We start from the raw sequence: 18,684 nt of genomic DNA, 5'->3' as shown, positions 1-18,684 counted from the left end.
CTGCTCTTTTAAGGCAATGTGACGTTCTTTTAAGGCACTGGCAGTGACGTCACATTGCCTTAAAAGGGCAGTCCATGTTCTCCGTTGCACAAATCTAAAGTCCCTAATATACGTACTAGGTCTACCGTGATAAAGTTATACGTGCGTAATCCTTACGATGTCTACAGTAGGATTCTGCATAGAAAAATAGCGCATGTTTCATATTGTTCAGAACAATGTCAAAATGAGAGCAATTTTGCGACATCTTCCAGTGAGTATTAGGCCATTTTTACACAATCTCTAGTTGCTAATGGGTTAATGTCCAAAGCATACACACAAATCAATAAAAAAGAGCCCTCCCGTACCTGCATCAGCCCAAGACCTGTCTTAGAAGCAAGGTTTCCTGTTGCTATGAGGTACTCCATCTTTCTTGTCAGATCACCAGGCCCTGTGGACGCAGCCGTGTTCAGAGATACTGCAACAATGACGAGATAGTAAGAAATCAGACATCTTTGGACATTTATATCCGTGGCAAAATCAATTTCTGTGCACTCAAGAGTATAACTGCATATATAATTTTCAGTGTTGAACAAATTTATGGAAATTACTTTAAAATTTCAGATATTTTGTGTTTGTGTTTCATTTATAAGGGACGATTCCCCCCTTTATTATGCCTCACATTAAGGTATACCATCTTAAAGAGCAATATGAGTAATAAGCATGAACCGTGCATTTACAGGTACTATGTCCCATTTGCAGGCCCAAAAAATGAAAATGTTAAATTCCAACTGCATTTGAAAGATAATACTAATTTAGAACTTCCCTAAAAAAGGTGGGGCTTGAAAATGTCTTCAAGTGGGAAAATAACGACTATTAGTTGTCAATTCGACTTTAGGGCTATATAGAGCCCAAAAGTAATTGTCTTGATTTCCAGACAATTGTACCGAATGGTCATACGTTTTATGCTGCGCAAAGATTCAATCAGTTTAATCTTGGCCATCACAAGAAGTGGGTTATTGATGTAGACAAATGCTCATGTACCGTTTACAACTCTTTTCATGTATGTTATTACCAAAGAAGAAAAAAAGCCAGTCAGTCACTCAAGTGTCTGACAGTGAATTCTAGCAAGTAAACAGGTTTCCTTGCATAATTTGAATATGAGGACACTGCTAACGTTTAAATTTCATAGATAGGACATACATGACATATTCATAATTCCTGCAAAGTTCTACAGCATTTGAGGTTGGCTGCAAAAGGGACATAGTACCTTTAAAGAGCAATATGAGTAATAAGCATGAACCATGCATTTAAATAAAGAGCAAATATTTTTTTTTTTTAATTGTACATATGAATAAGATGCAAGAAGTGGAGGGAGGATGTGTAAATACACAAGCGAAAGTCATTAACCCCTCATAATAGGGAAAATGCCGACTTAAATCAATGATGATGATGATGACGCATCAGCAAACAATTCCTTTTCCACTGAAAGCAAAATCCAACAAAAAGTGTTACATCACGACGATAAAATTGATTCATATCTCACCGTCATTCAACACGAATCTCCTTGACTTCTTGGCTTGTTTTTCAATGGCATAGCGTAGATTCACCAACCAGCCTTCAAGTTTCTCCTACAAAGGCAGAAAAAGAGATATAGCAATTAAACCTCTTCCCTCAAAAATGGCTCTCGGGATGTTGCATCCCCTCGAGGCTATAAAACAATTACTCCTATCTATATTATTATAATTCAGTAGAAACCCATTACATGATTTAAACTTATCAGCATAAGATTTGATTTTTCTTTGAATTTCCATAAAGCAAACGTTATCAACAGGTTAAAACACACAAAAATATACGTACAGTGAAACCTGTCTATAAAGACAATTCAAGGGAGACAATAACAGTGGTCTTTATAGGCAGGTGGTCTTTATGTACAGGTTCCTTTAAGTTCATGTTTCAATGTGAAACCATTTTTAAGGAAAACAAAAAATGTGATCTGTGTAGACAGGTGGTCTTTCTACACAAGTGGTCACTAAAGCAGGTTTGACTGTATATTGAAGAATAAACAACAACAAACAAACAGAGAAAAAACAAACAAACAAAAACATTCTTCATCATGTGTAAAATTTGTAATGTTTTGTTTGTTATATATTTGTAAAACTGAAAAAGAAAAAGAAAATCAAACAGAAATGAATCATATCAAATCAAATCAAATCAAATCATCAATTACATTGAATCGTGTATACAGTACCTTGAGCACCATGAGGTACAGATGACCTGCTAGAAGTACTTCCTGGTTCATGGGACTGTCTGCATTCTCCGCTGCACACTCACCCTGGTTGAAGGCAAACAGCTTCCTGGCCATAAATCTACAGTGGGAGACAATGGCAACAATCAGGGGGTGTTTCACAAAGATCCCAAGCCGAACTTATCTCAAAGTTGGACATAAATATTATGGAGAGCCATTTGTAGCCTTATAATGAAACATATTCAAAAGGAAAAAATTAAGTAATTTAGACTTTTCATAAATTCCACATTAAGAACATGAAATCTCACATGATGATATGAAAATATGAATGATTTGAAGCAACAGTTCTTGCCTTTTAAAATAACTTGTAAAAAATATTTTCAATGATGCCAAAGGCTCTCCATAATTGTTAAATCAAACTTAGAGATAAGTTCAACTTGGGATCTTTGTAAGACGCTCTCCAGGTGATATAGAAGTTTATAAAATCATAAACTAACATTGCATACAAATTAACATGATATCGCTGTTTTGCATATATTTTTATGTGATTCTGGTGATGTTTGCTGTTGTTTTTTTATCAGTAAAGAATTGGAAGGAAAACAAAATTATGATTGTTGTACTAATCTATCAGCATGAAGCAAGCCTGTGTGCATCTATCTTATTTTCCTTTTTCTTGATATAAAGAATTGAATTCATGAAATCAAGAAATAAATTTACGATATCAAGAAATCAAATTCTTGTTATCAAGAATTACCATTGCCTCACAACAGAAAATCATTTCTTGATATCACGAATTAATTTCTTGATATCAAGAAATAGGAATAAATGTTAAAACGGCTTGCCATAAATGCGCAGCAACACGCAAGCCAAATACGCAGAGGTGTGACTGAGGCATAAGACACACACATTTCTTGCACTCTTTGATTAAACCATATCCCAACAAATAGTTACATTTGACAGAGATAATCTTATAAAAATATAACTTATTGGCATGCAGGATGAAGGATATAAAATAAATTTGACTTTAAGTTATTGTGTCATCTATAAAACTACATATATAAGTCCTGGGTGATATCTTGACTATCCTATGCCTCACTACTTTGTCTAGGGACAACGTTCAGTTTCATTGGGGTGATAGCTGTAATGGTGTCACTCTGACCAGTAAAAATATCATGAGACATTTATATGAGCGGCTTTAAACAATTTTTTAAAAACAGACTACATGTAAAACATTCTGAAATACACAATTTTGTTCGTAAATACCTGAGGCATACTTTGTATGGCACCATCCTGGGACCCGTTTCACAAAGCCTTTTATCAATGACAAATGTCAAAAATCAGTGACAAATCTGCTGATAACCAATCAGAAGCAAGGATTTCAGTAGCTTATAACAAAAACTGTCATTTGTCACTGACGACAAGTTTTGTGAAACACCCCCCTGGACTAGAGCAACTTACGCGAGTGTGTTGAATTTGTCCTGGTTGGAATCGAGATGAACGCAGATGCACTGCTGTAGGAGGAACTTGGCGGTCTGGACGTTGGTGTGCCAAGGGGGAACGGAGAGCTTGATGCGAAATCGCTCTCCTAGATGTTCCAGGGCTTGCTCCTGACTGGACAGATTCTGGGTCTGTGTTTGACGCAACATTCCGGTAACGCAACTGTGAAGGGAAGATAAAAGATAAAAGATGAGGTTGAACTATTTAGATGAGATGACTCTCAAAGACAATAAAAATAAAACAATTTCCTAAATTGTATTGTTATTTTGTTTTTACATCATATGGTTGTACATACAGGAGATTGCTGCTCTTTATTATATGACCCTAAGAGTCAGTATATTCCAAATTGTATAACCCCATCCTTTATCTTCTATGTGCGGTTTCATCAGAATCTTTAGACCATAATGTTGGTTACCCACAAGGAGACGGTTATTACCATCGACAACACACCGACTTCTTGTGGGTACCCAACGGTATGATCTAGAGCCCCTGTTGAATGAATGGACATTTAGACACAACTGGACATTGAAGATGAAGGATGGGGTTATATAATTTGGGATAAACTGACTCTTAGGATCATGAAGTACAGAACAATCTCCGACACCATATGTTCTAGAGCACCTGCTGATTCAAGAGGGATTCTGCACAGGGATTCACTTGTGCCCTTCGGTAAGGCTATAATCCTCATTACCATGTCCCTCATAGTGGACTTTAAGCCATCGACCCCCTGGTTACTAACAAGCATAAACATGTCAGGTACAGCAATCCACAAAAATCATCACACAACTTTAAAGTAAGACCATTTTCCTTTTTCCCTTGAGCAGTCTTTACAGGCAGCATTATCTTGAATAATACAAAAAAGAAATTATACTTGATCAACTTACCCTATTAAGAAAGTGTCTTTTTCTTTTCCTTTGACAAGCTCATCATAAACATGCTGGTCAGAGGTATCTACAAGGGCCTAAAGAAGACAGAAAAGACAAGGAAAAAACTTTCTAGACCTCAAAACTGCAAGAATTATTGAACTAGATGGAATTCGACTGCGCGCAGTCGAAAATGATGCCTCCGTTATAGAGCAATTTTACAAACCAAAACAGAAAAAAAAAATTGAATTCACGTTCAATGGTAATCCATTGACAGGTTCTCAGAATATTGTGATTACAAGCAATTTCTCATATACATATATGACCCTTTGATCTTTGACCTCATGACCATAAAATCTACTCAGTTCATTGGCTCTGCAAGATGTTCTGAGTTAAATAGTAATCCATCTGTCAGTTCTAATGAGAATGCGTTCACAAGCTATTTTTGCATACATAATGGGCCCATGACCTTTGACCTTTGACCTTATGAACCAAGAATCTACTCAGTTCATTGGCTCTGCAAGTAACAAACATGACCTAATTTTGGCATGAATCCATCAATCGGTTCTTGAGATAACGCGATCACAAGCTGTTTTTGCATTCATAATGTGCGCTGTGGCCTTTGACCTTTGACCTACGTGCTCCAAAATCTAATCAGATTGTCTTCCTATGGTGATACACACTATCATTAAGTTTGAAGTTTTTACATCTCCAGTGGTTCTTGAGATATCATGATAACAATCTCAATGTATGGAATTTCATAAGTTGACCTCTGTGACCCTTGACCTTTGACCTAGGTGCTCCAAAATCTAATCAGATTGTTTTCCTATAGTGATACACACTATCACTAAGTTTGAAGTTTAAATCTCCAGTGGTTCTTGAGATATCATGATAACAATCTCAATGTATGGAATTTCATAAGTTGACCTCTGTGACCCTTGACCTTTGACATACGTGCTCCAAAATCTAATCAGATTGTTTTCCTATAGTGATACACACTATCACTAAGTTTGAAGTTTAAATCTCCAGTGGTTCTTGAGATATCATGATAACAATCTCAATGTATGGAATTTCATAAGTTGACCTCTGTGACCCTTGACCTTTGACATACGTGCTCCAAAATCTAATCAGATCGTCTTCCTATGGTGATACATACTATCCTTAAGTTTGAAGTTTAAATCTCAAATGGTTCTTGAGATATCGCGCTAACAAACTCAATACAAGGAATTTCATAAGTTGACCTCTGTGACCTGTGACCTTTGACCTACGTACTCCAAAATCTAATCAGATCGTCTTCCTATGGTGATAAATACTATTCCCGAGTCTTAAGTTTAAATCTTAAATGGTTCTTGAGATATTGTGATAACGGTCAAACGGGACGGACGTACGGACGGACAACCCGAAAACATGATGCCTCCGGCACCACCTTCGGTGGCGGAGGCATAAAAATTTGCAGATGGACTCTGCACCCTCAGGCTGTGAGAGAGAGAGAGAGAGAGAGCACCCAGATACCAGCATTTTGAGAGATAATCATCACCATAATCATTACCATCATCATCATCATTAGCAGCTGCATCATTATCATTATCACCATAAACATCATTGCCAAAACCAACACATACCACACCATCATCATCATCATAACCATCAATACAACCACCAGCAGCACCACCACCATCGCCACCACGACCTCCATAACCTCCTCTACCACATCCAACATTCATCACAACCATCACCACCACTACCACTATCATAATCATAACCATCAAACAACCACCACCATCCATCATTACGCCCACCGCAACCATTCATCACCACCACTACAACCCCCACTACCAACATCATCGTCATCACCACCACTACCACCACAATCATCATCATAACCATGAACACAACCACCACATCCATCATTATGCCCACCACAACCGTCACCATCATCAATCATCTTCATAACCATCAACACAACCACCACATCCATCATTGCGCCCACCGCACCACCATCACCATTCATACCACCACCACTATCATCATCATAACCATCAACACAACCTCCACCATCCATCATTATGCCCACCGCAACCATTCATCACCACCACTACAACCCCCACTACCAAAATCATCATCATCACCACCACTACCCCCACCACCACTTTCATCATCATCACCACCACTACTACCAGCATCACACAACCACCATCATCCATCATCATCATTCATAACCACCACCATCATCGCCATTCTTACCCTGAGAACTAGGAGTAATGGAAGGAAGAAGATCTCTTTGTTGTATGCAAAGCTCACTACAATGCTGCCCGTGGTAAGGTAATGTAGGGTGATTGTCTGAAAGAGAAATAAGAAATACATTGTATACAAAAATATAAAGTCATACAAAAGTATTATCAAGTGTTTGCAAGATGATGGCAAACACCTATGGAAATTGTCTGATGAAAGACAAAAAATGGACAGTAAGTGAGAAAGAGACAGAGAAAAAGAAAGAGATGGAAAGAGATGGAAAGAGATGGAGACAGAGAGAGGGAGGGAGAGACAGAGAGACAGACAGAGACAGACAGACAGACAGAGGCTGAGAGAGAGAGAGAGAGAGAGAGAGAGAGAGAGACATACAGACAGAGAGAGACAGAGGGAGAGAAAGAGATGCAATCCCAGAAAATATGTAAACATAGGCATCTTATTTGCATAAATTGATATGGTAATATTAAGTACTATGCCACAGGTTAAACAAAACGTATAATCTTCATTTGTTGTTTTTCTGTTTCATGGAAAATTTGCGTTGATTGAACAGTTATCTTGGGGTATACCAACAAACTACTTGAAATCTGTGATCTTGTACTTACGACTATTGACTGGTCATTGCGGACACATCTCATCTGGACACCAAACTCTGTGAAGCCTTTCCCTCTGGTTTTCCACTTTGAACGATTTATGGCCATGGGCTGCATTTTTAAAAGTACACATTCCAATAAAAAATGCACATTCATTTTCCAAACAACATATGACACAGAACAAAATGTATATTGGTACAGTGGACTACATACCGGTACTAGAATTATTACACTTTGGAGAAACAGAAGAAGATAAAGTTCCATGTTTTGCAATATAAACAATAGAGTGAGCAAAGAGTAAGTGCTGCTACAAGAAGAGTCTGGGAATCTTCTGGGTATGTGTGCCATTGTCAAATCCCTGACTATTTAAAACCTGTGTTTTAGGCTGTTGTATTTTCTTTTTGGGGGAGGAGGGGAGTGGGTGTTAATACATTTATTAGTTCACATTGTAAGTTAATTAAAATGCAGAAAAATAAATAAACATAAAGTAAAGTTGACATTTGAGCTGTGAAAACCACTTTAAGAAACTGGCAAGAAGTCACTTACAAAGTTTCTTCTAGGCATGACGAGCATTCTGATGACCTTCTCGATGCCGTTAGCGATGAAGTAGCCTCCCATCTCACAGCTCTCCTCTTTCCTCTTGACCAGCTCACTCGGAGATAGGTTGTACAGGTTGCAGTTCTTACACTAAAATAAACATCAAGACGTAAATATATCCTGTTATGTTGGCAAGGCTGCCGTTCTCACAATTAAATATAATATGGATTAAATGCTGTAAGGTTGCAAAATTGCAAAGGTTATAAAATATATAACATAACTTTTTCGCAAAAAAAATATTTGTGATTTTGTATAATCTATATTTCATAACTTTTGAATTTTTTCATCCAATTTTGACGAAACTTTCACTGTTTTGTTTGTTTAATTTTTTCTATTTCTTCAATTCAACTTCCAAATGGGTCAGACTTGCCTAAAAAATGATGCTTCAGCAAAATTCAACAACATAATGTACAGTAAGCATAGAATTTCTCACCATTTCTCTACTTTTTAACACAGGAAACTACCTCAAAAGAGGACTTTGTTCTACACAGCTCTTGTTTCGCACCCTCCTTGCCATCCATTCACATATAAAATGGTTATCATGTAGCCACAACAGGGCCCCATCTTATAAAGAATTGATATCAATCGCAACTTATTTTTTATCGACAACTATGTACATAAGAGATAGGAGACTGCAAGTTTGTGAACGATTGGAAGACTTGTGATTGTTTTATATGACGGGGCCCAGATCTTTTTCAAGCTGCTGGCTATATCATGTGTATACAAATTATTTTGAATACATTGAGTGATTTCAAGTTGGGTGTTAGTGTTAGTGTTTAGAGAAGTCAAGAGCTCTTAAATCGGGCAAAAAATTCACTGATGAAATTAAGAGCCCGACACCGATATCAATATTGATAGCTTAACACTAACACCGAACTGGAAATCAATGTTTGTTAATCACTAGGGGCTAGTGTTAGTGAATAGGACATTTGTATGTATAATATTCACACACCAGCCACAAAGGACAATTCAGCAGACGACATTTTGCAAATCGATAACATTAGCTACCAGAAGTTCACGATATTCAGAGGTCAAAGCCTTACACCAGCTGATACCAATTTCAGTGTTTAGGGCTAGTGTTAGTGTTTATTAAACACTAACACCAGCCTTAAACACCCAACTTGAAATCCCTGATTGACTTACTTTAACGAGGAGTGGGATCTGTCCGAGAGGGCGCATCACGCTCCCGCTATCTCCATTGCCGCTCTGCCAGTGCACTCTCGCTTGCAGGGGAGCCTGGTATGTTGTCCCGCGCTGCCGGCTCTGGAGGATAAAGGATACAAAGTAAAAGTTTTGTATTAAAGTACCTTTAATCAATCATTGTCAAACCTGATCTAAAGACCACTTTATGAATTTAAAGATATAAAAAAAATCTTTGTACAGAGGCAGTTATTTTCTTTTAACAATGTATTTTCGATTGATTACAGATTTATAGAACATTACAACAACACAAATTAAAAGGCTAGGCAGGTTGACAGTGTCAGTTGGTGCTTCATAGAGCATATAGATCAACTCTACACCCTTTAAAGGCAGGCTTTACTACTTCAGCCAGAAGGGATTAGACCGCCACGCGAGCCAGCGAGGTCACTGTGACAGGTGGCTATCTCATAAACTCAGCTCTCATTTAACATAAGAAAAAGAGGATCATGGGGGACCAACAAGCACCAATTGGGGAAGTTTTCTATGTAGAGGGAGCAAGTAGCTACAAGTAGGACAGTGTGCCTTTAACTTGGACTAAATTTAGAATGCTTTTATGAATAAATTGTATCCATGCAGAGACTGGCAATCAGTTACAGATGGTTTTGCCTAGACATTCATCATCTATTTCCAGTGGGCTGGAAATTAAATGATTTAATGATCCATTAAGGACTTACCTCAGAAGGATACACTTTCAGAGTGGAGGCAAAAAGGTTTCCCCTGGCAACTGTGGGTACACCGACGGATGCATCCTAAAGAAAAATACAAGAAAAAGTTCATTTAAAAAACATTCATGAAATAATACCATATGGTAGGAGGATGAGGAGTGAGGTCTGGAGGAGGAGGAAGATGGTAGCAAAGATGAGGAGGGTCTGGAGAAAATGGTGGTGTGCAAAAGGAGAATAATTGGAAATGAAGTAGACATTCAAAGGAGGGGGAGGAGATTAAGGAGGGGGAGGAGATTAAGGAGGGGGAGGAGAATAAGGAGGAGGAGAAGGAGGAGGGAAAAGGAGGAAGAGAAATAAGAAAGATGAGGAGACAAAGGAGGAAGAGCAGGAAGAGGATGATGAGGAGGAGGATGAGTGGTGGGGTGATTGGGGTGAAAATGGAGGAGAATTGGAAATGATAAGAAATTCAAAGGAGGGGGAGGAGCATAAGAAGGAGGAGGAGAAGGAGGAGGGAAAAGGAGGAAGAGAAATAAGAAAGATGAGGAGACAAAGGAGGAAGAGCAGGAAGAGGATGATGAGGAGGAGGATGAGTGGTGGGTGATTGGGGTGAAAATGGAGGAGAATTGAAAATGATAAGAAATTCAAAGGAGGGGGAGGAGCATAAGAAGGAGAAGAAGGAGAAGGAGGAGGAGAGAAGGAAGAGGAAAAAGGGAGGAAGAGAAATAAGGAAGATGAGGAGACAAAGGAAGAAGAGGAGGGAGAGGAGGAAGAGGATGATGAGGAGGAAGAGGATGATGATGAGGAAGAGGATGAGGAGGAGGATAAGGCATTCTCAGGCAGTGGTTGATAACTAGATACACAAGTGAATACATCCTAAAGAATCCAAACAAAAGAACAATCAAAACATTGATGAAATCAGACATTTGCTAGAAGGATGAGGAACTAGACAAGGACAAGAAAGATGAAGATGAGGAGGAAAATGTAAAAGATGTGCAGGAAGAAAAATGGGTGGAGAAGAAAACAAAACTGAAGAAGAGATGGAGGAGAAAGAGGAGGAGGGAAGGAGGTGGAGGGAAGGAGGAGGGGAAGGAGGAGGGGAAGGAGGAGGAGAAGGATGAGATGAGGAGAAGGAGTATATCAATCGCAACTATGTACTAAAAAGATGAGAGTTTGCAAGTTTGCAACTGATTGCAGCACCTGCAAACAGTGCACAAAATACTCTACGGTTCACAAGAGCTCTTTTAGGGTTCGTTGTTGCATAGGTATGATTTTCTCACAGTGATATTTAAGTATTTCATTGTTATAATGCCAGATATTCAAGCTTTCCAGAACTAAATTGCTCACTGCGCTCTTGCACAATTCGCTGCTTGCTTGCTTGCAATCAATCCAGATCAAATGCAACTCTCTTATAAGACAGGGCTCAGTTGTCTTAAATTCTGTTCCATCATCTCCGTGCATACCTCATATGAAAGTGAGATTCTTTCATCGTCCAAGAGAAATTCCAAGGGGGTAATGTTCCTCACGGCTTGGGCTAGTCCATCGTCTAGCATGTAATTGAATGATTCTATGTGGGGGCGCACCGCATCTTCAAGAAGCTGTTCAAGAGAAACAAATATAAAATATATATAGAACTAGTTGAAATATTGATATAAAACTGAACATGTTGATCCAGTTTCCCCACAATGTAATTGTTGTTATCATTGTTGTTGATGTTGTTATCATTATTAATATAATCACGATCATCATTATCATTTTTAAATATTCTATTCAATATCATCATTATTATTATTTTTCACAAGAAAATGTCCATCCTGTGAAAAACAATGGTAAATGGTAGGCTGGAAAAAAAATAATAAAGAAATTTTATAATTCTCTCACAAGTGTCAATTCTCAATTCGCTATAGAGTCTAGAGTCTAGGTCTACGTCGACCTAGGATGATGATCTTGGTATCATTTTAGATATACTTTTTATGCTCTTTCCAGTAGTTCACGTGCCTGGCAAGTCAAAATTTAAATCAATAAATCAAAAGCAGAGCTACCAAGTGTCACGCATTAGGCGTGACATCACGCATTAGGCGTGACATCACGCATTTCTATGAAATCCTTTTATCCCCAAACAATTAATGAATGGAATCAACTCCCACAAACAGTAGTAAACAGTCAATCGCTAAATACCTTTAAATCGGCTCTGGTAAAACATCTCAATCTAGATTTTTAAAATAGAAGTGTCTTGCAATTTCTAACTTGTATTTCTGTTGTTGTATTTATATTGAACTATAACCTATGTCATACTTCGATATTTTATGTATTAGTATTTACTGTGTAATTATGTATGCCATTTTACTGTCCATAATTATCTGGGATGCAAACTTGTATGGGTTTTTCTAAACCTTGTTTTGTAACCCAAGACATGTATATATTTTTATATTGTCTGAATAAAATAAAATCAAATCAAATCAAAATCATTTCGAGGGTCTGAAAACGGCTAACACACACGGCGCGCGCGCTAGATTTAATAAAAACGTCATACCTGTACGTGTATTATACCCTCGCGCGCGCCGAGTCATGAAAATGTCACGCATTGCCGATCTTTGAACTTGGCGTCTCTGCAAAAGGTTGTTTCCTATTTCACGTTCACGATACCTCGGATACGCAGGGGCGTACGCAGGGGCGTACGCAGGGGGGGGGGGGTTTTGGGGGTTCAAACCCCCCCCCCCCCCCCCCCCCCCCCCTTTGGTTTTTTTTTTTGTTTTTTTTTTTGAATTATTTAAAATTAAAAAAAAAATAAAAATAAAAAAAATTATACCCACGGCTAACCTAAATAAGGTGACCTTACCCCCCCCCAACGACAAAAAATGTCAAATTATGAAATTTCGAGACCAAAAAAAAAAAAAAAATATGTCCGCTTACCCCCCCCCCTCCCCCCCCCCCACTGAGCGACTTTTCGGCTGGCGCGATTTTCAAATTTTCGGGAGCAAAATATTTTAAAACCCCCCCCCTTGAAAAAATCCTGCGTACGCCCCTGCGGATACGCGATATAGGGGGACGCAACTTTTCGGGACATCCGGGTACTCTTGTGACCTCGGGTCAGAGCGAGGTGAAATGTTGTAGCTTCACGTCACCTCGTTGGACGCATTGCGCGCGAAATAGAGGTCATGTTATATTGACGCGACCATGCGGCGGCGCGGTATTTAAGCATGTACCGTGTATCGCTCTTAGCTCTAGCTCTGCGTTGATGATATACGTACTCGAGTACACACGGGTACGCGCAGCGTCGTCAGCATGCAGCGTCACCAGGTTTTGGTTCTTCATTATCATCATGCCTAAAAGCTGTGAAGCTGTGTACTGCACCAATCATAACTTTAAACGTGTAGAAAAATTGTCTTTCTTCAAGTTACCTTCAAGAAAGAAATCTCCGGAAAGACGAGACAAATGGTTGAATGCATGTCAGAAACTGACCAAAACCGGTGGGCGATGGAGCCCAGGGAAACATGCTGTACTGTGCAGCAAACACTTTGTAACTGGTAAGGAAGAAAATTGTTTTTGAATAGACCTAAGTTAGAGTCTAGTGTCTGTATTTGCAAGCTTTACCAAACGTAGTTCCTCTATATATTTTCTACAAATATTACAGCTATAGATCTCTAGCAATCTAGGTTACTTGGCACAAATAATGTTATGAGAAAAACCTGATGGAGTGATGATGTCAATTTTTAATGTGGATTCCAGGGGAAAAACTGAATTTTATTTAAGCTAGGGCAACAACTGAACAAGCCCCCCCCCCCCCCCATTAGTACGCAAGTAAGAGAGGTGAAAGTGAATACCCCCCATAGAGCTATAGACTAACCAGTCTTATTAATTATATAGCTCTATGATGATAGTGCTGTAACTTAGACGCCATGTTCGTGTTGACTCTAGCTAGATGATCTAGCCAAGGCAGTAGCGTACGCAGGATTTTTTCAGGGGGGGGGGGTAACATTTTTAAATCAGGCTGAAAATTTCGCAACGGCTCAGCCAGCCGCTGAATAGGCGCGTACGCAGGGGGGAGGGGGGGGGGGGTCTGAGGACACTTTTTTTCTTCTTTTTTTTGGTCCCAGAAAAAACTCAGCCAGCCGGGGTGTTTTGCTCCTAATTACACACATTAAAAAAACTGAAGGGAGGGGTTCAACCCCCAACCCCCCCCCCCCCCTGCGTACGCGCGTGGCTCTATGCTCCATTTAGGGTCAATGAGTTGCCCGAATCAGCTTACCACTGTACACAATTAAAATGTTAATTTTGTTGTTGATTGGGTTTGAGCTGAACTTGTTTTGATCAGCGCCTATAGAACGCACATGTATTCTTGTTTATGGCTTGTCATCGCAACGTAGCGAAGGTCAGGATTTGGGATTTAAATGGCGCCAGTTAAGTCGCGCCCACCACTGGATAGGCATAAATCACAAAGGAGGATAATGGGAAAAAAGTATATATAAAATGAGTATGGTAATCATGACATGAAAATTAGGTACAAAATGACAAGTTAATTACCTTGCGAAAACGTTAAAAAAAATTCTGCCGAAAATCCGAACCAGGCCTTAGTGCTCGGTTCGACTCGGTTCGGAAGTGTCATGTTCGGCGAACTTCCATTCGGTTCGGCTACAGCACTACTCTATGAATATGATACCCCCTCACAGGTTTTTGAAGTTTTATTGTATTAAAAAATTACATTCTTTAGCAGAACTATAATATAAATCACCGCCGTGGTGTAAACTGTAGTCTAGCTAATTTGTGTTTACTTTCCTCTTCTTTGTATGCTCAGGTGCCCCAGTTTTGCTGCAGAATCATCCAGACTACATCCCCTCTATCTTCCCACACAAACCAAATAGCACTGCAAAGGGGCATCAAAACTTGAAGCGCTTTCAACGGAAAGAGAAAATCAGCAAACGTCGGCTATCATTCTCGCATCTTCAGGACGTAGACAAAGTACCAGATCCAGTGCCACTTGAAGATGATTTCATGCAACCTCCTGAAGCTGAACAGGCAGACGAAGCATGTCAACAAAGCAGTGTGTCTACAGAAGAAGCTTACCAGCGTAAAATCAAAAAGCTTGAGGAAGAGTTACTAGCTGTCAAGCAGGAAAGGAACGAATGTCGTGAGGAATTCAATAAACTGCAGGAAGATTGTCAAAAATATCAAGAAGAGTCAGATAAGCTGAAAGAGCAGCTTGAAGGAAAGTGTTTGTCGTCCAAGATAATTCAGGGGGATGACAAGAAGTGTCGTTTCTTCACTGGCCTGCCGCTGTCTGTCTACGTAAAAACATTTGAGCAATTAAGAAAGTTTGTACCCCATGCTACGACCAAAGATTCTCTGTCATATGAAGACCAGTTCTTTTTCACTCTTGTTCGCTTGCGGCTGGACTTGTCTTTTGAATTCCTCGCTTACCAGACCGGAGTGGCAGAGTCAACAATCAGGGGGTACTTCTGGCTTTGGATTGACATGATATTCTACAAGTTGGACTTCATGTTAAAGTGGCCGTCTCGGGAATCAATTTCAGCTACCCTTCCATCAGCCTTTAGAAAGAAGTTCCCGCGTTTGACAAGCATCATAGACTGCTTTGAGATATTCATGGAGCAACCAAAAAACCTGCATGCTAGAGCTCAAGTGTACTCAAATTACAAAAAACATACAACTGTTAAGGTATTCATAGCATGCACTCCTCTTGGAGCTGTTTGTTACCTATCTCCAGCATGGGGCGGGCGTGTATCAGATGTAGAACTTGTAAGACAGAGTGGATTCATAGACCCTCATCTCCATGAACCTGGCGATCAAATCCTAGCCGATCGAGGATTCCTTCTTCATGATGACTTCGCTACGGTTTGCTCAGCAGAGCTTATTACTCCAGCATTTACAAGGGGGAAAAGTCAGTTGTCAGCATGGGATGTGGAGAAGTCGCGAGGAATGTCGTCAATTAGAATCCATGTTGAGCGTGTCATTGGACTTATGAAGAATCGCTACACCATTCTTCAGAACACTCTTTCAGTTTCCATGGTGAAGTCACGGAAAGGCGAGGCAGATGGTGACAACTTATCCAGCATAGATAGACTGCTTCGGGTGTGTGGCATTTTGGTCAATCTCGGTGGGAGCATTGTGTTCAAGGATTGATTAACTGTTTTGAACAAACTGCAGAAATTACGAACAGAATAGTGTTGTTGTTGTTAGCGTTTAGATGGCGCTCTTCAATCTTGTCAGATTATCTGCGCCACGGCGTTCCTTCTTTGATGTTCATCTTTTCGAACTTAAGATCTCATGGCTCACTTTTACTGATTTTTTTTTTTTGTGGGGGGGGGGGGGGGGGGGGGGAGGTCTGTCTTTCCAGACTCCTGCTTTCCAGTTCAGAGTTAGCTTACCGTACCTGTCTCAGCGAAGTGCTACTGTGCAAGATTAAATATATGAATTGTTAGCATATTTTCAAAATTATTTGTTCAAATTCCATGAAACTTGTACCCAAGGGTTATCAAGTATCACAAATCATATGACACTCACAGACACAAATTCCAGGTCACAAGGTAAAAGGTCATTTTAGGTCAGTAGACTTGGATTATGTTTTCACAACTTAATATGAGAATTAATAAATCAATTTTTGTTATTCATACATGTATTTCATTCAAGTTATCGATCTTGGTACAAATAATAGTTATTAATTCTTCTGATGATTCTTAGTCAATATTCACTTCAAAATGCTGATTATATCTAATTCTTCATTTTTTGGGGCCTGCTAATGGGCCATCCTGCCTATAAATAATGTTCCAACCTCAATTTTTCATTGTATTGAATTGCGTAATGCAGGCGAGACCGCTGAGAGCGTTTCCCTTGTTTCTCTTTCATATTTCTTGCATTGTAGTAAAATGTTCTATAGTTTCTGAAACCTAACAATGGATACATAGTCCATCTTCATGTTGATTAATAATGTGCTGATAATAATTTAATTTGCATTTCCCTAGTCTCAACTGATGTATAATCATGTCCACACAATATTATTTGAATGGTTAATTGCATATTTTGTAATACTGTAAAAGTAGAAAAATTTGCGATACATTAATTTTCGCAGGTTTCCCGCTACGATCGGAACTCGGAAGGCGCAAATTTTAGAACCAGCAAAAATATAAGAATGATTTTTCACTTTTCATGCATGTTATGAAAGGGCTGAATTGCGTGCAACACAAATATATTTTGGGGTAGCTCAGCGTGAAAATTTATTCTCGCGAAAATATCAGCATTTACAGTAGATGGAAACTTATTGATTTTACTAAATTACCACGATATGGCAATCATGACTAAATGGAGGAAGAACTGTATTTGATTTTATTTCTTAATAAATTCTAAAGCTCTTTTTAAATAACATAATCTGGTTACACTAGTTCCATTTTTTTTTCTTTTCTCTTTTGTGATATAACTGTGGGAAAGAATGCAAAGTAAATGGTAGAGAAGAATGGAGTTGCACTTGGAAGTTGGATATGAAGAAGCAACAGTTCATAAGAAATGAAAAAGTGAGAAATGAAGAGAAAGAACCTTTTTTTTAAATATTTATTTAAAAAAAATGAAACTTGAAAAATGAGCAAGAAATATTTGTTGGTTGATAGTCGAATGAGGGAGAAACCCATTGGAATTGGAAGGAATGGAGTGTAGAGAAGAGAGGAATCAAGTTTGATATGAAGAAGTGAAGAACAATAAGTGAATGGGTGATAAGAAATGAAAGAAAACAAAAGATAAGGAAGAAACCTTTAAGGGGGTATCACACTGAGTGGCGAACATAGCGTATATTGGGTTTTGTCAGGGTTCTTAAAAGGTTACCATTTGCCAAAAAGTTCGCAATCATGTTCGCAAACGGCTTTAATTGTCATAAATACTTTTTCTGCAATGATATCTTAAACATTTTCAAAATGTCTCCGCTTGTTTTGGACAACATTTGTCAAAAAGTTGATGAATTGAACAATTGCAATATTTGCAAGCATTCGCCACTCACTATCATACCCCCTTTTAGGAAAAATTACAGACAAGATAAAGGGATGGGAAGAGGGAAGAAGAAAAAAGGAAATCTACACTAGGGGCACCTGCCACCTTCCCTTATCTAAATGTCACAATATCACATCTCTTCTTGCTCTTATCCATCTCTTTTATATTCCATATCAATACATGTACTCATTGTTCTTTCATAACCTTTCAGTCAAGGCTCATGTACCATATTTAAATTTGATCTTGGAGAAAGTGAAAAAAAGTACAGAGAAGAGGTAGAAAAGAAACAAGTTGCAGAGTTCAGGTGTGACAAGAGTTTAAGAATTTTTTTTCAAGATGGGAAGGTAGAAAATAGAAAAGTAGTAGTGAAAAGGAAAACAGAGAGGAAAGTTTTAACTTTGGAGACTTGCTGACAACTCGGTATATACATGTACCTTGCTACTATCTCTTTATTTCTCATTACACCCTGTGCCTCCTTGCCTACTCTCAATTATTCTTGATCTTTTCAATCAACACTCAAACTGTCACATATTGAATTTGCTTTGACACCTTTTTTTCACTCACTTCTAATCAAGTGGTTATTCTTTTGGAACACTTTTTTCACTTTCTTCACATGCCATTTTATTTCCTTCCGACTTATTACAAGGTCACCTTTCATTGCAAAGTTAAGACATACAAATCCAGTTTCCATGTCTCTTCAGTATCTTTTATTTTTACATCGATCATGGAAGTACTGTACATGTACAATTGTACATGTATTTTCATAGGTATTCAGTAAATTACAGGAACAATGATTGTTAAAGGCATCGTTG

The 18,684-nt window shown here is 38.7% G+C and overlaps 2 protein-coding genes across 2 annotated transcripts in view; one reads left to right on the top strand and one right to left on the bottom strand.

The window, feature by feature from the left end:
• LOC585593 (DNA-directed RNA polymerase I subunit RPA2) overlaps positions 1-18,684 on the bottom strand; it is a 39,027-nt gene that overhangs the window by 15,054 nt on the left and 5,289 nt on the right. Inside the window, exons 2-12 of the mRNA XM_030990346.1 lie at positions 11,347-11,481; positions 9,896-9,970; positions 9,165-9,284; positions 7,971-8,111; positions 7,437-7,535; positions 6,829-6,924; positions 4,606-4,682; positions 3,683-3,883; positions 2,228-2,345; positions 1,523-1,607; positions 345-454 (exon numbers count right to left, since the gene is read on the bottom strand). Coding sequence (XP_030846206.1) covers positions 345-454; positions 1,523-1,607; positions 2,228-2,345; positions 3,683-3,883; positions 4,606-4,682; positions 6,829-6,924; positions 7,437-7,535; positions 7,971-8,111; positions 9,165-9,284; positions 9,896-9,970; positions 11,347-11,481 — 1,257 coding nt within the window. The remainder of the gene's footprint in view (positions 1-344; positions 455-1,522; positions 1,608-2,227; positions 2,346-3,682; positions 3,884-4,605; positions 4,683-6,828; positions 6,925-7,436; positions 7,536-7,970; positions 8,112-9,164; positions 9,285-9,895; positions 9,971-11,346; positions 11,482-18,684) is intronic.
• On the top strand, positions 12,928-16,400 carry LOC589939. Its single transcript, XM_030990347.1, has 2 exons — positions 12,928-13,410; positions 14,679-16,400. The coding sequence occupies exons 1-2, from the start codon at positions 13,122-13,124 to the stop codon at positions 16,019-16,021; spliced, it is 1,632 nt and encodes a 543-aa protein (XP_030846207.1). The 5' UTR covers positions 12,928-13,121; the 3' UTR covers positions 16,022-16,400.

The sequence above is a fragment of the Strongylocentrotus purpuratus genome, unplaced genomic scaffold, assembly GCF_000002235.5.
Source record: "Strongylocentrotus purpuratus isolate Spur 01 unplaced genomic scaffold, Spur_5.0 spur5_scaffold_19, whole genome shotgun sequence".
NCBI lineage: Eukaryota > Metazoa > Echinodermata > Echinoidea > Camarodonta > Strongylocentrotidae > Strongylocentrotus > Strongylocentrotus purpuratus.
This window is presented reverse-complemented; position numbering and strand designations above follow the sequence as displayed.

Bases quoted from the DNA above. Each gene is read 5' to 3' on its own strand.
- LOC589939 (XM_030990347.1), top strand. From the start codon at position 13,122: ATGATATACGTACTCGAGTACACACGGGTACGCGCAGCGTCGTCAGCA. The intron at 13,411-14,678 runs GTAAGGAAGAAA...TTGTATGCTCAG, and splicing joins CAGCAAACACTTTGTAACTG to GTGCCCCAGTTTTGCTGCAG.